General features: G+C 48.6%; 1 protein-coding gene across 1 annotated transcript in view; it reads right to left on the bottom strand.

Moving 5' to 3' along the window:
- Nucleotides 1–9,049: 9,049 nt before the first annotated feature.
- TIMM10B (translocase of inner mitochondrial membrane 10B) overlaps nt 9,050–18,538 on the bottom strand; it is a 50,492-nt gene continuing 41,003 nt past the window's right edge. The window contains exon 3 of the mRNA XM_078656288.1: nt 9,050–10,190. Coding sequence (XP_078512414.1) covers nt 9,933–10,190 — 258 coding nt within the window. The 3' untranslated portion in view covers nt 9,050–9,932. The remainder of the gene's footprint in view (nt 10,191–18,538) is intronic.

Raw genomic sequence — 18,538 nt, 5'->3', positions numbered from 1 at the left:
CAATAACATGCAGTCCTATGTTTTCTTAACTTTTGTATTCTTTGTTTGAAATGTTCTTTGTGACTTCTTCTTTGCGGATGAAGTGGACTCAGAGTGAGGAGTATCATCTTTCTGAAATATATTTCACTCCTTTTGTTGTCCCTTCCATGGTTTTTGTAGTTGACACCACTTTGCCCAAGCTTAGGTTTTTATGCCATAAACGTTTCCTTGTGCTTTTGCATAAGTGGTGCACTTTACTATTTGGTCACAAATCCTGCATTCGACAGTAAGTCAGTATAATACCAGAACAGGAAGGAACCATGCAAGGTTTATTATCTTAAAGCAATCCTAACAGAATGCCAGTATTGGCTCCTTTCATCATTTACAGCGTTCTAATTTCATTTCAGCTGCCGTGCGAGGGGAGCCACATACACACAAGGAAAGGTCAAAGAGCGGGAAGGAGAAAAGGGGCATTGAGACAAGAATAAAGTACCAGGCAGACAATAAGGGACATCTCAGCATATAACACCCTCTATGTGAGCTCTGTGTTGGGTCTCTGCTCTGCCGCTCCTCCTCCCTATTATTGGAGTCATCTCAGAGATGATGCAGATGAGGCAATAAGCACAGACTCTGTAGGGAGCAAGTTTTGTGGACTGATGAGGCATCCATCTTGGAGGCTTCCACGTGCCCACCACTAGGCATGTGTCGCTGCACTGCAGCACATGACAACGGTGCTGGCATCCATAGATCTGCCTTCCATCGGGGGTGGTGTTTGAGAGCATAGTATGACAACAGATGAGACAGAAGGCAGGGCTGCCGCTGTGATCACAGTTTAATTGGTGCCTGAGGTTCCAACAGAGAGAGAGAAGGAGTTGCTTATAATCCCTAAGGCAGGTGGGGCCAGTACCCAAGATATTAGCTTTGGCCCCCTGGATATCTTCACAGAGAGTTAGGCTAACTGTTGTACCGGAGACCATGTTGGAGATTCCTGTGGAGCCCAATTGGGGTGAGCTGAACCGGTGGATCTAAAGGCCACTTTTCAAGCAGTACGCTCGCCAGAGCCAAAAGGAACACATTATGGCAGGAAGGAGAAAAGGAGAGAAGACGTCTTTTCTCCACATACGGCGAAATCTACCAAGCAACCAAAAGAAGCACTTGCCAGATGCTTCAGAAGAGAATGAGTAGTCACTAGTGGAAAGAGCTTTTGTTTTAGGTTCATAAGAGGAATGAGGACCAATTTACATGAAAGATCTGGTAAGACTGAGCAGGCAGTTACCGGCATTGAACAAAAACTAGAAACTATAACCGGTAGTGATGAGGATTGAGAAAGTAGTAGAAGAGGTGTGGTCGTTTGTGCATAACTGCAGGATCGCTTCACTGCGACTGCTGACAATCTGCTGAGTTGGAATCGTTCTAAAGGTAGACAGTGGTATCCCTGGTTAAAATGGAGGACATATAAGGGATGATCATCAATTTGAGGAAGGGCACACACCTTAGATTATTTTAGACTCTGATGGGGGGCTGCAGGGTCATCTCCCAAAGCAAGGAGAGGTGCTGTGTGGGCTCTTGGGCTTGTGGGAGGAAAGGGTGTGCAAGGTTCTGCTATGCGCCTATAGACTCTCTCTCCGAAAAGAAACATCTGGAACAAAATCAAGAAGTACTGTGATGGTGGGAGGGTTACCTGCTGCTTTTTCTGGACCTGAATTCAACCACAACAGCTAGGGAAAAGAGCTACCGAGTATTAATCAAGAATTGACACTGAAAGGGTGTCACAGCTCAGATGGATATTTAGCACACATTAATAGAGCATAAGGGGGGGGGGATTCCTATTTTGACATGATGAGAGGGTGGTTTCATTGAGGTTGTGTCCGTAGGGATTCTAGCAGGAGTTGAGAGATAGCGTAGTACTTCCTTACCTTGCAGTGCTTGCGGGACTGGAGAAATGGCCCTGGGATGAGGAGGGGGTGACAGGAATTGGGTTTTCCTGTTGCAAATGTTGGGTTATTTCTCTGCCAATTTTCTTTTGAGCCACTATGGTGGTAGATTTGTTTCATCATGGGGGAAAAACATATTCAGAAGCTACAGCAGTCATCAGCGTGGGTGTATTAGAATTCGTAGCTGTGGCCTGTTAAGTTTATTTGTATACTGTGTTGTTTAGAACCATGCTCATGATAGGTTACATTGTATACCGATTCTGCTAATAAACACGTTTAACATAAAAATAGTTGCTCATCTAGTCCTTGACTGGTGGCCAGCTGCCCTGCATCTGAACTCCCAGCATAATTCACAGATCTCCACCATGGCAGCAGGGATTGTTATACCAAAAGTGTTTCCTGTGGTGTTGTGGAAGAACATTCAGCAACCTGCAAGGCTGGGCAGTCACCTGTGGCCCATACGCATAGGGAGCTCGCTCCCTACACATGCGGACAGGCCCTTGCAGATTGTGCCCAACTGTCTTACATTGCATAGCAGATCCAGGAAAGAATAATGCAGATGGGCCACTACCAATGAGGGATGGCAGGTGAATGCTCCACCAACGGGCAATCAGTGGTCGCCCCAGTGTAAATAGGGTTTGTCAGAGAGGTGCCCTGCACCTTCATTGTGCTGGTATTTTTTTGAATATCAAATGATGTCTCTGTACAGCGCTTAGGCGCAGGGCTTTATAACTAAGATAACATTAATGAAACAATGGGTGCTTAGGCAGGGGGCAATACCTGCACTACAGGGGACTCCAGGAGATGGCCAGGGCAACCTGGCCCCAGTTCCCGGAGGCGCCTCCATTGACCCACACCCTTAACATCCTCCTTTCCTGCGGCAGGGGAAAGCGGCTGATCACCTTATTATAGTCAGCCATGCAGCGGGACTCAACTCCGCCGATCGCGCCGTCCTGGGAAGCGGACCTGGGGATGGCGCTGGAGCCGGGACAGTGAAAACGTATTGGGCTCCTCACCCGAAAGGTGTTGTGCAATGCACGGTTTAAATTGATTCATTTTAATTTTGTGCACCGCACTTACATGACCCCGGTCTCCCTGCACCGTATCTCTGTGGAGAGGTGCGATGCATGTCCCAGGTGCGGGGCAGAGAAAGCCGGATTTTTACATTTGGCTTGGGAATGCCCGCTGGTTGGTAGGTTCTGGGGAGAGGTGGTCGAGCACATTGGCCGCGTCACGGGCCTCCGGATTGCCCGGACTCCGCTTCATTGCCTCTTGGCCCTGGTCCTCAAGCCCAAAAAGAGGAATTTGTCCTACAAACTGCTGCAGCTGCTACTGGTGTTGGTGAGGAGGCGCGTGGCTATCACTTGGATGGGGCAGAGGGCCCCCGAGATGTCCTTGTGACTTAGGGATGTCAGGGAATGGTCCTTGGCTGAGGAAACACACATGCAGCGCACGCGCCGCGATGAGAAGCTTCAGGACGACTTATTAGCGTGGAGAATGATGTGTGCTGAGGGCGATGCCCAGTGAGGATTCAGACGCCAACAACAATAAGGAGCAAAGAGGGTTTTATGGGATCTAGGTTGCCCTTCACTCATCAAGTCTCAACAACAATTATAACCTAGACCACCGGCACGTTTTTCTCATCTATTTTTTAAGGATATTAACCTTATTGTAATCAATTCCAACAACCTCCCCTCTTTTAATGATTGTGGGGTAGGGGTTATATATCACTCTAGTGCCAAACTTAAAAAGAGCCCGTCCCTTGGAAAATTACAGCTGTGTGACCAACAACCAACAGTGAAAAAAGTGTGTGAGAGCGAGATGGCACCTCACGGGCGCACCACCAGCGGGGAACCTGGCAGGTACTCACCAGGATAGCCCTGTTCTCATCATTGGAGCCATCAAGCTCAAAGACAAAGTGGAAGTGTCCAAGTGAAAGCAAAGTGTTTGCAAAGAAAGAGTGCAGTGGAACAACGAACAGGACAAACAATTAATGTCACATAAAAATGCACACCAACACAAATTTTATTCTTATTTATTGTGCTGATTGCATGGATAAAAAATAGTGAATATGCCTGCTATTTATGCAGCCATACTCTACTTGCCGACATGTTTCATTGCCATAGCATTCATCAGGCAATTTCTTCAGGGCATATAATTTTCTGCCACTGCTTTGGACATCCGGAAAACACAGCTGTATGAATACATAAAAAAAACACCCAATTTTTAGGTTACTCCCTGCCACGTGGGTATTTAAAGCCACCAAGCTGCGCAGACCTACTATAGGACTCATCAATATTTACCCTCTCCAAGCCACAGTCTCTCCTACCAGCCGAGAGGCGCTATAAAGTTGTATAGACTAACTCCTTCTGTGAGTTGTCAGACATCACCCCCGTAGTTTTCACTGAGAACAAAAGAGAGTTTAAAAAGGTTAGACCTTACTTTCCAAATTTCGTTAGGAGCTGTATTCCAAAGGCCCCTCTCTTCCGTCCAACCATACACCTTTCCGGTAGATAGATGTCTTCCGGCTTTACCTCGACCGTAGTATTTGCGGTCGATAGCGTTTCTTTTGACTCATTACGCGGGACAGACGGGCCGTGATTGGCTACTCCGCTCTCGCGCTACAAGCGGCCATCTTGGATTGGGTTATTCTCATACGAAATACATGGAGGTGCCTTTTTTACGTTTCTTCTCGCGGGATTACGCTTTATACATTCTCTCTTAGAATAACTTTATTGGAGCCTATATGCACAATCTCCAATCCCAGATTTTATTTCTAAAAAAGACAGAGTTATGTGTCTGTTCACATGCCTCAAAAGATCGATATGATCCAGCTTATTTAAAGGACAAGGAATTGTGTATATCTCCTCTCCTACCCCAAATTACGTTATTCAGAATGCCTCATTTAACCAGAGCCTTCCAACATCACAAACCCTACACAGGAATTATCTCTTTTTTCAAAACCTTTGGCCTGATTTTATAAGAGATGATTTTATTTTATAAAAGGGTTGTATGTATAAAACCCATTCGATGTGGTGCACTATGTAGTACTCTCAAGATACTGATATTATATTAATCAGAGAGTCAACAAACAACAATTATTTAGAAATAGGGACCTCAAGTTGGAAAGCACAAGTTATTTTGACCCCAATCATGGACTCAGTGGGTGTTAAAGCATGTACGTGATTTTCAGAAGAACGTGTTTCTTCACTTGTCTTCACAATCACACACGCAAAAGAACACGTACTTAAAAGTAACTAACCGTGCCCATAAGGCTACCTAAATCCTAGTGTAGTTTATTCCACTCCAAGAGTTCATTCAACCCTCTCTGTTCGCTTCTTTCCTGATATATCCATCTTGCCTCTTTTGTGGCCAGTAGCCTGTCGATCGTGTGGGGGTCCCATGTCACCTTCTCCAGTACCACCCAAGTGAAAGCATGTTTATTTCTGTGGCAGTGTTCAACCAATTTCGTAGTAATCTTGCCAGCTCTTATCGTGCTAAGATGTTCTTGGATTCTTAACTTCACCTTACGTGTAGTCAGGCCGATGTATTGAAGCCCACACTCACATTGAAGTCTATACACCAAATTAGTGGTGTTGCAATTACTGAATTGTCCTAAACACCATTCTCTTCCAGATTGTAAAGTCACAGTCGAGGTTTTGATGGTTAGCGGGCACACCGAGCAACTCCCACATGGGAAATGCCCGTTGGGGATGGTGTTATTTTCTTTCAATGGTTTTACCCTTGTGTGTACCAACTTATCTTTTAGGTTGCACGATCTTCTGAATGAAAAACGAGGCGGTGGCATCTTAAATTCATTGTTTGACAACATATGCCAGTGCTTCCTAATTGCCTGTCATATTTTTGTGGATAAGGGGTCATATGTCATAATGACTGGGATGCATTCATCCTTCTTTTTCTCTTTGGTTTCCAAGAGCACACTCCGTGGAGTATTTAACGCTCTCTTTTTAGCATGTTTGATAACTCGCGTGGGGTAATTTCTGTCTTCAAGCTTTTTACTGAGGACCATGGACTGTTCATTGTAGCCAGCAGTAGAAGAGCAGTTTCTCCTATAACGGAGGAACTGCCCCACCGGCAGATTGTCTCTTAATGCCCTTGGGTGGTATGACTCATATGAAAGAAACGAGTTTCTGTTAGTGGGTTTTTGATGGACGCTGGTTCTAAGACCACTCTCACTGGTCTCAATGTCCAAATCTAGATACACAGCTGTGTTCCTGCTGTAAGACCATGTGAATCGAAGGCTTTGATCTTGCTCATTCAACCAATTGAGAAAATCCAACAAAGTGGTTTCCTCTCCAGACCAGGCGCAGAGCACGTCATCTATATATCTCCTCCAAAGGAGGACATGTCCCTTGAAGGGATTGGTGGTAGGGTAGATGACGTGCTCCTCGAACTGGCCGACATAAATGCATGCCAAGCTCGGTGCCATGGTTGCGCCCATTGAAGTTCCGGTGGTCTGGAGGAACAGATCGTTTTTATAGCCAAAGAAATTTCGTGTTAAGGCTAGTTCTATGCATTGTAGGACAGAGCTTTGGGGGGCATTATAGAACCATTCCTGTGTCGCCAATGCTCGCGCTGCTGCTACCAGCGCGGCATCTTGGGGAATACAGGAATATAAAGATTCAATATCAATGGTGACCAAAATTTCGTTTGAAGGGTCAAATGTCATTTCACTCAATGTATTAAGAATATCCATTGTATCCTTTACAAAGGATTTTTGAGTGACCACGGATTCACGTAGGAAACAGTCGCCAAACTGCGATAGCGGCTCCAGAACTGACTGGATTCCAGATACAATCGGCCGAGCCGGTGGGGGCCGGGTCGGCTTATGTATTTTGGGTAAGATGTAAAAGGCGGGGGTCCTGGGATTGGTGTTTACCAGGAACTCCGCCTCTTTGGAGGTTATCCACTTTTTTTCTTTAGCATTGCCAACCAATCCTTTTATAATTTCCAGTAGTTCCGGCGTGGGATCTTTTTTCAAAGGTTGGTAATTAGCTCGAACATTTAACAACCGATACATTTCGGCCTCATAATCGCAGGTGTTTAAAACGACTATGGCCCCCACCCTTGTCAGCACTTTTTATAGTGATTTCAGAGTTGTTTTGTAAGGACTTCACTGCATCCCAGTCTAATTTGGACATGTTTTTAAAAGATCCTCTTTTTATTATTAGATTCAATAAGTTCGATATCCTGTAAGACTTTTGATTCGAACACCGTCACTTCTGGTCCTGCCGCTCCACTCGGGGGGCAGAATGTAGAGGGCCTTCTTAGGTTGGTATTAAATCCCCCTTTCTCCTCATGCGGTTGTTTTGCAAATAATTTTTTCAATTTAATACAACTTTATAGCGCCTCTCGGCTGGTAGGAGAGACTGTGGCTTGGAGAGGGTAAATATTGATGAGTCCTATAGTAGGTCTGCGCAGCTTGGTGGCTTTAAATACCCACGTGGCAGGGAGTAACCTAAAAATTGGGTGTTTTTTTATGTATTCATACAGCTGTGTTTTCCGGATGTCCAAAGCAGTGGCAAAAAATTATATGCCCTGAAGAAATTGCCTGATGAATACTATGGCAATGAAACATGTCGGCAAGTAGAGTATGGCTGCATAAATAGCAGGCATATTCACTATTTTTTATCCATGCAATCAGCACAATAAATAGGAATAAAATTTGTGTATTTGTGTTGGTGTGCATTTTTATGTGACATTGTTTGTCCTGTTCGTTGTTCCACTGCACTCTTTCTTTGCAAACACTTTGCTTTCACTTGGACAATTCCACTTTTTCTTTGAGCTTGATGGCACCAATGATGAGAACAGGGCTATCCTGGTGAGTACCTGCCAGGTTCCCCGCTGGTGGTGCGCCCGTGAGGTGCCATCTCGCTCTCACACACTTTTTTCACTGTTGGTTGTTGGTCACACAGCTGTAATTTTCCAAGGGACGGGCTCTTTTTAAGTTTGGCACTAGAACGATATATAACCCCTACCCCACAATCATTAAAAGAGGGGAGGTTGTTGGAATTGATTACAATAAGGTTAATATCCTTAAAAAATAGATGATAAAAACGTGCCGGTGGTCTATGATTCAGACGCCACCAGTGCCGAGTTGTTTACCCCTGTGGAGTCTGGTTCCGAGGAGGATGTGGAGAGAAGGGGGGCGGAGGTCCGTGTTTCGGAGTAGTGCCTTATTGAGTGCACACTAATGTTCCATTTTCTATACCTATGTCATTTGCCTTGATTCCCAATGGTCTACTGTTAACTGTGCTGTCTATACCCTATTGGGCCTGGCAAAGATAATCGAACTGTCTACAAGTACTCTATTGACAATGCCAAATGTGGGGGGGATGTTGTTATGTTGCTAGTTATTAGCTTGTGTTCTTTATTGAAAAATTGTCTGTAGTGGCGGATGAGGGCTGAGATCAACGGAAGACATGGGTGGGAATATAACGAGGAGGGAAAAAAGCAGCGGATAATGGCGATACGCATGTCTTTTACGCAAATGTTTATGTTTCCTTTTGTGGAACTTACCAATGTACGCCACCTGGCCTCCGGGATGTAGGCTACATGGCCGTGTGTTTTCCTGTATGTTCGATCTGGTTTATTGCATCGATCAGTGCCTATAAGTAGATTTATTTGTCAATGTCTTTTATGCTTTCCGCAATAAACATTAAAAAAAAAAAAAATGAAACAATGGGTGGATGGTGCATGTGCCGGGACTCCCCCAAGAAAGCAAGTCTGTATTGGGGAGGGTTGACTACATGCAACAAGGTCAGTAGGCGTCAGAGCCGCTCGTCCGGTCCCATTACTCTACCTGCTCCACTGCCCTGCTGATGAAACAAGTTGCTCACACTATACAACAGATACATGCTTCTTTCCAACCCGCTCCACAGTAATGTAACCACTCCCACTTCAACCCCTATTGCCTCTGCTTGCATGGGTAGTGTACCAACAAAAACCTGTTGTCAGAATCACCACTACAAGCATGAGTGAGGAAATGTACTCCTGTGGTTTACAGTAGAAGCAGAGGGAGTGCCTCGAACAGCCACATTTAACACCCAATTCTTTAAATGTAGAGAAAGTACAAGCATTGTAATAGCAAAAGATAGAAAATAAATACAAACAGATGTGACCAAACCACTTTATGGCAAAACGATTAAATTAAAACGCATATTTGGAATCATGCGGAATGGGCATATGGACTGAATTCTCCTTTTCAGAGTTAAGGCAATGACACCGGGGACAATTCAGAAGAACATGAACTTTATCTGGCTCGGAGGTCAACATATTCTGGCATCTGTTGATCACCAGAGCATCCCAAATAGAGGAGATTAATCTGTCCAGAACGGTAAAATTAGTCCTACTATAGAGAGACCATACAGGGTGCGTCACCCACAGAGACCCACACGCTAAGATAGTCACAGAACAAGCTGGCAGTCACAAGCGACAGGCAAAATGAGTGGCCGCCAGCCAACATTATAGCAGGTAGAGAGGCACTATCCATTGAACAGATGGGAGAAGCCAAACCCAACTCTGTTGGTGCATGGAGCAATACCCCTGTAATTCAATAAACACTACTGCTGGGGCCCACTTCAGCCTTTCGGAAAGTCTATCAGTGGACCATTAGCTGCCAATGCTCCGTGATGGTCTTCGAACCCCTCGCTCCGGTTTCCTCTCTTCTGTTTTATTACTGTGATTATCTCTTTATTGGACTCCTCACCCCCATTGACACAGGCCGGAGGTAAGCACCTTCAGCTCCTGAACATTACTTCTTTAGCTGGCTCATAGCTGCCAGGCGGGCAGAGAAGGTGGCAGTTAGTTCTTGCATTTCAATTATTCCAATAGGCACTGAGCCAATGCAAGACTTGCATACCATCTTCTGCAGATATTATTGTAAATGTTAATCCGCCATTTTGAGATTGCACGATGTGAGGAACAGGTATCTGTCGTCTCAATGTTCATTAACCTAGAACAATCTTGAGCCGGCTCCAGGCACTCAAGAACCCAAGACTAGCTGCTGCCGTCTGCTGCGCTGCTCGGTATGGGCTGCAGGCTCTCTCCACTGGGAATGCTTTGTACGTCTGTGCCATCCCCGGACGCCAACTCAGGGGTCGATTCTGAGCTTGAACTCTGGTTCAGCTCAGCAAGCTTGGCCTCCTGGTCACTGAGTCTGCGTTGCACAATTCCAGGCATCAACCCCACATAGGCACTCATTAGCCGGTGGTTGGAACGGATCAGCTTTGAAGCACAACTGTCCAAGCATCTCTCCTGCAGGCAAAAAAAAAAAAGAATGTAACTTCTGAGCATAGCCTAAAATTTAGTTTCATTCCAACCCAAAGAGATAACTTAATGACATGTATTCTCAGGAACGACATATTAGGACATCTCTACTCTTCACACAATTTTCAGGTTTGAATACAAGAAAGTTGATAAAATACAAGAAAGTTGACGATGTTAATAGCATTGGCATATAGTATAAATTTTGAGTAGCATGATCTTTAGTAACAGTTGAACCAGTTCTACAACGTGTAGTCCCACTTTAATCCTCAACCAGAAGTGAGCGAGAAGCAGAGTTTGCAGAGTGGTGGGAAAAGGGCGCATGGCCTCCAAGTCCTCTCAGCAAGCCTGCTGTCTGGGACTTACTGGAGGTAACAGAAGGGGTTCCACGAACCCAAGGACCCTCAGCATCTAAGGGGACTTCGCCCCCTAACCACCACTGCACCAGAAGGCACATTTGCAGAGGGGTGGTGAAGGGGGCGTGGCCTCCTATGACTTGCCGGAGGTTTTTCTTTTTATCTTTCTTTTTTACATTTTAAGGGAGGGGGCTGCGTGGACCCCAACCCCCGGCTTTTTCTTTTTGACTTTTTATTTTATAGAAGGGGGACCCCAAGTGGCCCCCCTTCTGGACTATTTTTGGCCCCGGGGACCCCATCCCCCGGGTTTTTTTTTTTTAAAAGGAAGGAGGGAGGGGCCTGCGCAGCCCCCCTCCAGGGCTGATTTCTCCTTGGGACCCCATCCCCCGAAGCATGGCCATTTCCTCTTTTTCTTTAAAAAAATGTAATAGGAGAGGGGGGTCCTTTGTTAACTTTAGCCCCAGAGAGGTGATAGTTCCCGGGCCTGCGCGGGCCGCGTGTCCCCTGTATTTGTTTTAAAAGATTTGCCATGGGGAGATGTCCATGCCCCGGGGCTGAGGGGGAGGCCCCGAATTATTTTAATTTGGCATTTGGGCCCTGGGGAGGTGGTGGACCCTGGGGCAGCAGCGAAGCCACGAGGCTCCCCCAGCTATAATTAAAATGACTGCCCCAGGGAGGTGGTGGGTTCCTTGGGCTTAGAATAGCCTGAGATGGGGTGCCCCGTGCACCACCTCCTATATTTTTTATAATGCCCCTGGGCCATTACCCACTTAAACAAAGTGCGGGAAGCCACGCTCTTTTTAACATTTTGCCGCAGATTTACCTTCAGGTCCGCGGCACAATTGAAAAAAAAAGTCGCTTTTTACCCCAGGCGGGGTCCCTAAGCAAGTGAGCCCCCCACCACCATATCTGGGGGTCAGGGTATACCTACCCCATTTCTTTTATTTTTTACTTTTTTCTGGGACTCTGCTTCAAGCTGGGTCCCAAGATGGCTGCCAACACTTCCTGGCTGAAATGTTGGCAGCCAATCAAAGTTTAGTAGGATCCACGAGTCCACCATAAGGACCCCCGTCCCCAGATATCTATATTTTTTTAAGTTAGATATCTGAATAACTACTGAAGAGATTTACACCAAATCACAAACGCACACTTTCAGGACCAACATCCACCTTTCTGCCAAATTTGATGGAATTCCGTTCAGCAGTTCGGACTGCTGGTCAACACCCTCAGAAGCAAAAGAGAGGAACTGGGTTTTAAAAGTGAGTACTTCATCCTCTCCTTCACCATTCCAGAACCAATCAAGCGATAAATGATGGAGGAATACATCCCAATATATTACCAACAAAACGTCCAGAGAGGAGATAAAGAATAATAACCCTCTTTATCTAATGTACAAGGCTCATCTAAGAGGAGCCCTTATTTGATGGGCTGATGACTCACTCTTTTCTCAATCAGAAAGAAGAGGAAGAAATTAACTGGAAGCGGGCACTGGAAAAAAATGTCAAAATTACGAGGTGTTCAAGGTACAGGGAGGAAAAGAAAAATGGAATAAAAGAAACACTAACTGAAGGTATATTTGCAAGGTGAAAATAAGAGGTTCAAAATTCCAAAAGATCCTAGCCTTGAATTAACCTGAAGAGAACTCTGGACACATTGAAATGAAACTGGGGACAAGTCAATTCTGGGAGATTAGATATAACTGGCACAGCAAAGAAGAGTCTTACAGGGGGGCGGAGCTTGCACGCAACCGTAATGGCCGCCTAAACCGAGAGCTCCGCGTCGTAGTACCATAAATCCTCCAATATCCTGCATCAAGGCGACACCAAGCCGCGTTCTGACCTCCCCTTGTGCTTGGGGACTACTGAGGCAAGCATCGGAGGCCGTGCGGAGGGGCCCCGGAGCCGGGAAACAAAGATTGACGCAACGTCGGCCCTGAGGCTTGCTGGGCCTTTAAGCCGCGGCCCACAGTGCTGTATCGGGCCTCCTTACGTCGCAGAATGTGCGGCTGGGAGTCACAGAGAACCGGCGGCAGCCCAGAGTGACAGTTCGAGGGCGGCGGACAGAGAGCTGCAGGACATCGTGCGCTCGGACCAGGTGCAGGCGGTGAGCAGTTGCCCACCACCCCCCTCCCTCCCCTTAGCTGGCAGACAATGAAAGAAGAACGTTCCGGCCTAGCTCGGCAACGGGCAGAAGTAACACCTCCACTGTGATCTGAGCCCCAGCGCTACGCCCAGAAGCACGGGGGAGCCTGCTCCCTGAGACCTTGAGCTGGGGGGGGCGCCCGGGAGGGGCCACAATGGACTCCACCTACCTACTGAGACACTGTGAGGGGGACGGCGAACAGCGTGCATCGGAGATCCTCCCTGCCACCCGAAGCCACAATACTCACAGGCCCTATCGGCGGGCGACCACGAGTGGAGGATTAGTGGACCCGTTTCGGGCTAAGCCGCGCCATATGCCCTGCGGCGCCGTTGCACCTAGCGACCCCCCGACAAATCAATGGTCCCTCTCCACCTCCTTACCTCCTACTTCGCGGCAGACCTAGCCAGCTCACCAAGGGGCACATCTTTCGGCAACAACCAGGGACAGTGAAGGGGCGCACTGAGCGCGCTGGGCAGCGGAAGCGGCAACCACTCCTCGGGCCCTAAACACAACGTGGGCTAACCTGCGGCCTGTGTGCCCTGGGACTCTGCTATCCCGCGCCAGGGCATATAACTAAACGTGCTCCTGTGGCTTGATCAAGGCCGTGGTCCTTGAGCGGCTGGGTGGCTACCCCAGGGTGCAATAGGGCGCCTTCTCCGCGACTAACGGAGCCCCAACGTCCAGTAGAGTCCCAGCAGCGGCGTGTCGTAAGCACAGAGGCACCCTGCCTCGCTGATCAATATGGGCAGAGGGGACAAAACCCAGAGCAAGTTATCTTTCGCCCAAAGGCGCTCTAAATCACAGGAAACCCCTGGAGAGGACAGAGAGAATGCGCACGCAAAGGAGGACTCGGCAACGGGACTGGACATTAAGACCATGTTATTAGCCATGGAGAAGGGCCTCCAAAGTAGCATGACATCCTTGGGGGCAAAAATCGATGCCCTCACCTACAGGATGGATAGGATGGCAGAGCGAATCGACAAACATGCAGAGAGGCTTGACATGTCGGAGAGGAGGCTCACGGAGGTGGAGGAGGCCCAAACAGTGCTAGAAAGTCGAGAAAATGATGCTGGCGCTACAGGAGAAAACAGAGGACTTGGAGGCACGTTCACGACGATACAACCTTCGGATCACGGGCTTGCCAGAAACGACACCGACGGGCAACATGGAGAAATATGTGGAGAAACTGTTGGTCACGCTCCTCGGCGAAGGGGTATTTGCCCCAATGTTTGTCGTGGAGCAAGCTCACCACTCGCTGGGCCCTTGTCCACGGCCGGGAGCGCCACCGCGCCCCATCATAGCCAAGCTTCTCAACTATAGCGACAGAGACGCTGCGTTCAGGACGGCCAGAGAAAAGCAAAAGCTACGCTTCGAGGGCTCCAAGATCTCACTCTATCCAGAACTGCCAGGGTGCAGGAAGCCCGCAAACACTTTGCCCCGCTCAAACGTCAGCTCAGAGAAATGTGACTTGACTATGCAATGTTATACCCAGCTAAGCTGCGGGTAAATCGACAGGGACACTCACACATATTCACTGACCCGAGAGCCCTTCAGCAGTCACTTAAGGGTTGGGCGAAAGAACATCGCAGAAACGGAGCCAGCCCTACTACTGGAGAGAACGAAAGCAGCCGTGTAGATGAGCAGGAGTAAACTCTACCTTAGTATCTCCTCCTAAGGAACACTATTGGCATAAACCCCAGTTACAGTGGACGCCATCCTGGTGGGCGCTATCCGCCCAGCTTTGCCGCCTTACGAGTCCATCCAAGAGGCGCATGCAGGGGTCTCAGAGGCCCACAGTATTCACTGTGTTGACTGAGACTGTGATGTTCCTGATGCAGACAGAAGTACTGTTATTATGATGTTACGATTCTGAGAGTAAGAAAGGCGGGACTGTATGCGGCAGCGCCAAGTTACGCGCAGGGAGGGGCGATAGTGGATAGACGAGAGGCTTCCTCAGATTGTGCTATGTATACTTGCTCACTGTTAGTGCAAGACTACTCTTGATGCTTAAGATGTACTACAACAAGGGGCTGAATTTGAGAGTTTTGTTATCGGTGCTTTTGCACCTCTCACAGGGTGTACGGCAACCTTGGCCCTCGCGTGCAAAGCACCTTGTTGACCTCTAGGAGCTCTTGATGTTTGTGTTCAGGGTTGGCGGTGGGGTGGATGGTGAGGAGTCCTGCTGGGTAAGGTTGGGGGTGGTCCGCTGTGGGAGGGAGGCAGGGGAAGTTCTGGGTTGGGAATGGAAGGGGGCGGGAGGGAGAGTTGAGTATGGTTTTCGGCACACACAAGTCACGGAAGGCACACAAAGGGTCGGGCACCACAGGGAATTGAAGACAGGGAACCATGTCAGGCACCACTGAGTTAGGGACTACCCGATCCTCCTCCAGGATTAGGGCCCTCACGTGGAATGTGCGGGGGCTCAATGGCCATCGTAAGGTTAGAAAGATTCTGAGTAATCTACAGCGCCAGAACATTGATATAGCACTCGTTCAGGAGACACACCTCCCGGCGACAAGTAGAATACTGCTCAGTAGGGGCCTGGGGGGCAATAGTGCTGTATCTGGATTCACCTCTCACGCCAGGGGAGTACTAACCTGGGTCAACCTCAAATCCAATCTTACGCAGACGCTCCTGAGAGCGGACACGGCTGGCCGTTATGTTGTTTCGAGGTGTGTGGGCCTGGGGCTAGACCTCGTAATCCTCGATGTGTACGGACCAAATTATGAGTCCCCTGACTTCTACCAGTCACTTGCGGAGATTGCTAAAGACCACAATGCAGCCCACTACATGTGGGGTGGGGATTTTAACTTCGTGTTGGACCCGTCCCTAGACAGATCCTCTGGTCCCTCACGTAGGCCGTCTGCGGCCGCGCTTACTCTATGCAGTGTGATCACTAGTCATGACTTGGAGGACGTGTGGAGATCGAGACATGTAGAGAAGGGGGATACACACATTATTCCACGTATTATGATATCCATACCAGGATAGATTACTGGCTGATTTCCTCCCTCATGATGGGTCAGATACTGAACTGTAAGATTCTGCCGCGCACTTTATCGGACCACTAGCCGATACTGTTGGTGCTTGATGCCCCAAGGAGAGCCATTCTGCCGTTTACGTGGCGATTCCCGCCGTACTCCCTACTGGACCCCCTGTTCCGTGGCGAGATAGCGGAGGCTATAGATGTCTTTTTTGAAGCGAACGTTGGTTCGGTGGAAGACTTTCAGGTCATATGGGAGGCTTTCAAGGTCTACATACAGGGCATAGTGATGACTAAACATTCCGGGGTGCTCCGGGCCATTAGACAGCGGCTAACAGATTTGGAACGGCGACTGGGGCAGTTGGAAAACCGCCAGCTTAGACAGATTGACACCGAAGTTGCAGATGAGCTAAAGGCCCTACTGTCAGAATACCATGAGGAGGCTGACAGGGAAGTTAAACATATGGGAAAGTATGCAACGGCAAGAGTTTATGGCGAGGAGGAGAGACCGGGCACGTTTCTAGCTAGAGTGATGAAAGGTAAGAGGGGGAGACAACAGGTGACGGAAATGAGGAATGGGGAGGGTACAGTACTCACGAATGAGCAGGAAATTGACCACCTGTTTAGAGCCTTCTACTCAGACTTTTACTCTTCCAAGAGCGATGATTTAGATGACGAAATTCTTGATTATTTAGAACACATAGATCTACCCTCGCTCACCAACACGCACAGGGAGTTCCTTATGCATCCTATCGAGAAGGATGAAATTATCAAAGCACTGGCTGGTGTGCACTCGGGCAGCGCCCCTGGCGCAGACGGCCTTACGGTAGGCTTCTTCAAACATTCCGGGGCCAGCTAATCCCTCACCTTTCAACGCTGTTCGATGACATTTGCGTGGAGGGCAAAATGCCGCACTCCGTGAGGGAAGCTCTCTTGGTTACCATCCTGAAGCCCGGGAAGGCGCACGATGACTGTAGCTCCTACAGGCCACTCTCTCTGCTTAATGTTGATACCAAGCTGTTCGCCAAAATACTGGCCAATCGGCTGGCACTCCTGGCGCCATTGCTAATAGCTCCGGAGCAGGCTGGCTTTATTCCAAGCCGGAACCTTACGTACAATATCCGCACAGTCCTGGGCACCATGCAACACGTGCGGCAAGACCGAAAGGCAATCGCAGTGTTCCTGGATATGGAAAAGGCCTTAGACTCTGTGGAGTGGCCTTGTATGCGTCTGGTGTTGCGCCGCCTGGGGCTGGGCCACCCGTTCCTCCAGATGATAGGCGCTTTATATTATCGGCCTCTGGCCAGAATACGCCTTGGCAACCTAGTTACAGACTCATTCTCCATTTGCAGGGGGACAAGGCAGGTGTGCCCACTCTCTCCCCTGCTGTACGCATTGGTGGCAGAGCCGCTAGCCTGCGCACTGAGAGAGTACCACGGCAATGAGAGTATAGGCTTCCCCACATATAGAATCGAAGTCTCAATGTACGCTGATGATACTTTGTTATATGTTCGTGACCCTGAAAACAACTTAACAACTATGCTGCGAGAGGTAGTGTGCGCTTTGGCGCCCTCTCTGGCTTAAAAGGAAACTGGGCAAAGTCCTTGGCCTTCCCACTCACCCTGGTCACCAGGCACTTTGACATGAAGTACACTGGAGGACGATGTAGACGCTTGGTGCAGACTCCCGCTATCGCTCCTCGGCCTCATTTCAATTATGAAAATGGTGGTGCTACCTAGATTCCTGTTCCTGTTCGCCACTGTTCCTATGACTCTGCCCAAAGTCTTCTTTCAGAGACTGACGCAGCTCCTGATCAAACTGGCATGGGCTGGCAAACAACCACGAGCGAAATGGACCACCCTCACATTACCATACGCAATGGGTGGCCTTGGCGCCCCAGACATGGAGCTTTATTATCAGGTAGCCTAAGCGGCACATTAGCACACTTGGGGTCACGGTGATGGACGCATCCCCCATGTTTGCATGGAAAGGGTATTTGCCGCCCCCCGTTCACTTCCGGCAACAGTCTTCGGCCCAATGGACCGCAGCACTGGCATTCTGGACTCCATCACTGCCACAAATCACGTGTGGCATAGTCTCCTGCGGCTTCGGGGTGGGGCGCTGCTTTACTCCGCTATTATGCCAGTGGAATGGGCACAGTGGCTTTCCCCCATGGCTGAGACTGGCGTAGTGCAGTCCCTACACAAGCTTGGCATTAACCAAGCTGGGGACCTATTCCAGGATGAGAAGGTCAAAACCTGGGATCAGGTTGCTTCGAACTGCGCTAACACCTCCCTGCTGCTGAGATTCCAGTTCCATCGAGTTCGTAGCGCTCTTTTGTGACTGTTGGGGGATGACCTGGCAGAACCTCCTGACGTTCCTGAACTTTCGTACATAGTGAAAACTGAGTCGCCCCGCAAACTCCTAACCAACCTATACAAAACTGCGATGTCACAGCGGGAACAGCAGTTCACCCCAGCTCGTCTTGCATGGCAAAAACATTTGCAGATCTCCATAGACTATGACATGTGGCGATATTGCTGCGTAAACACTAAGCGCATCTCACTAAACGGGAAACATAGACTGATCCATTTCAAATACCTCAATAGAGTCTACTACACCCCGGAACGGCTCCACAGGTACGGACTTTGCGACTCAGCGGAGTGGGACAGGTGCCATGCGTTGCAGGTGGATTTCTTTCACATAGCTTGGCAGTGTCCGGGAGTGCAGGCATACTGGGCTTCCATATTCGCGGAGATGAGTAGGATTGTGGAGGTAGATCTGGCCCTTGACCCAGCGCTTGCGATGTTGGGATATTCTAGGAAGCTGCCAGTTGCAGTCCGACGATTGATAGACAT

This window comes from Lissotriton helveticus, chromosome 8 (assembly GCF_964261635.1).
Source record: "Lissotriton helveticus chromosome 8, aLisHel1.1, whole genome shotgun sequence".
In the NCBI taxonomy this organism is placed as follows: Eukaryota; Metazoa; Chordata; class Amphibia; order Caudata; family Salamandridae; genus Lissotriton; species Lissotriton helveticus.
This window is presented reverse-complemented; position numbering and strand designations above follow the sequence as displayed.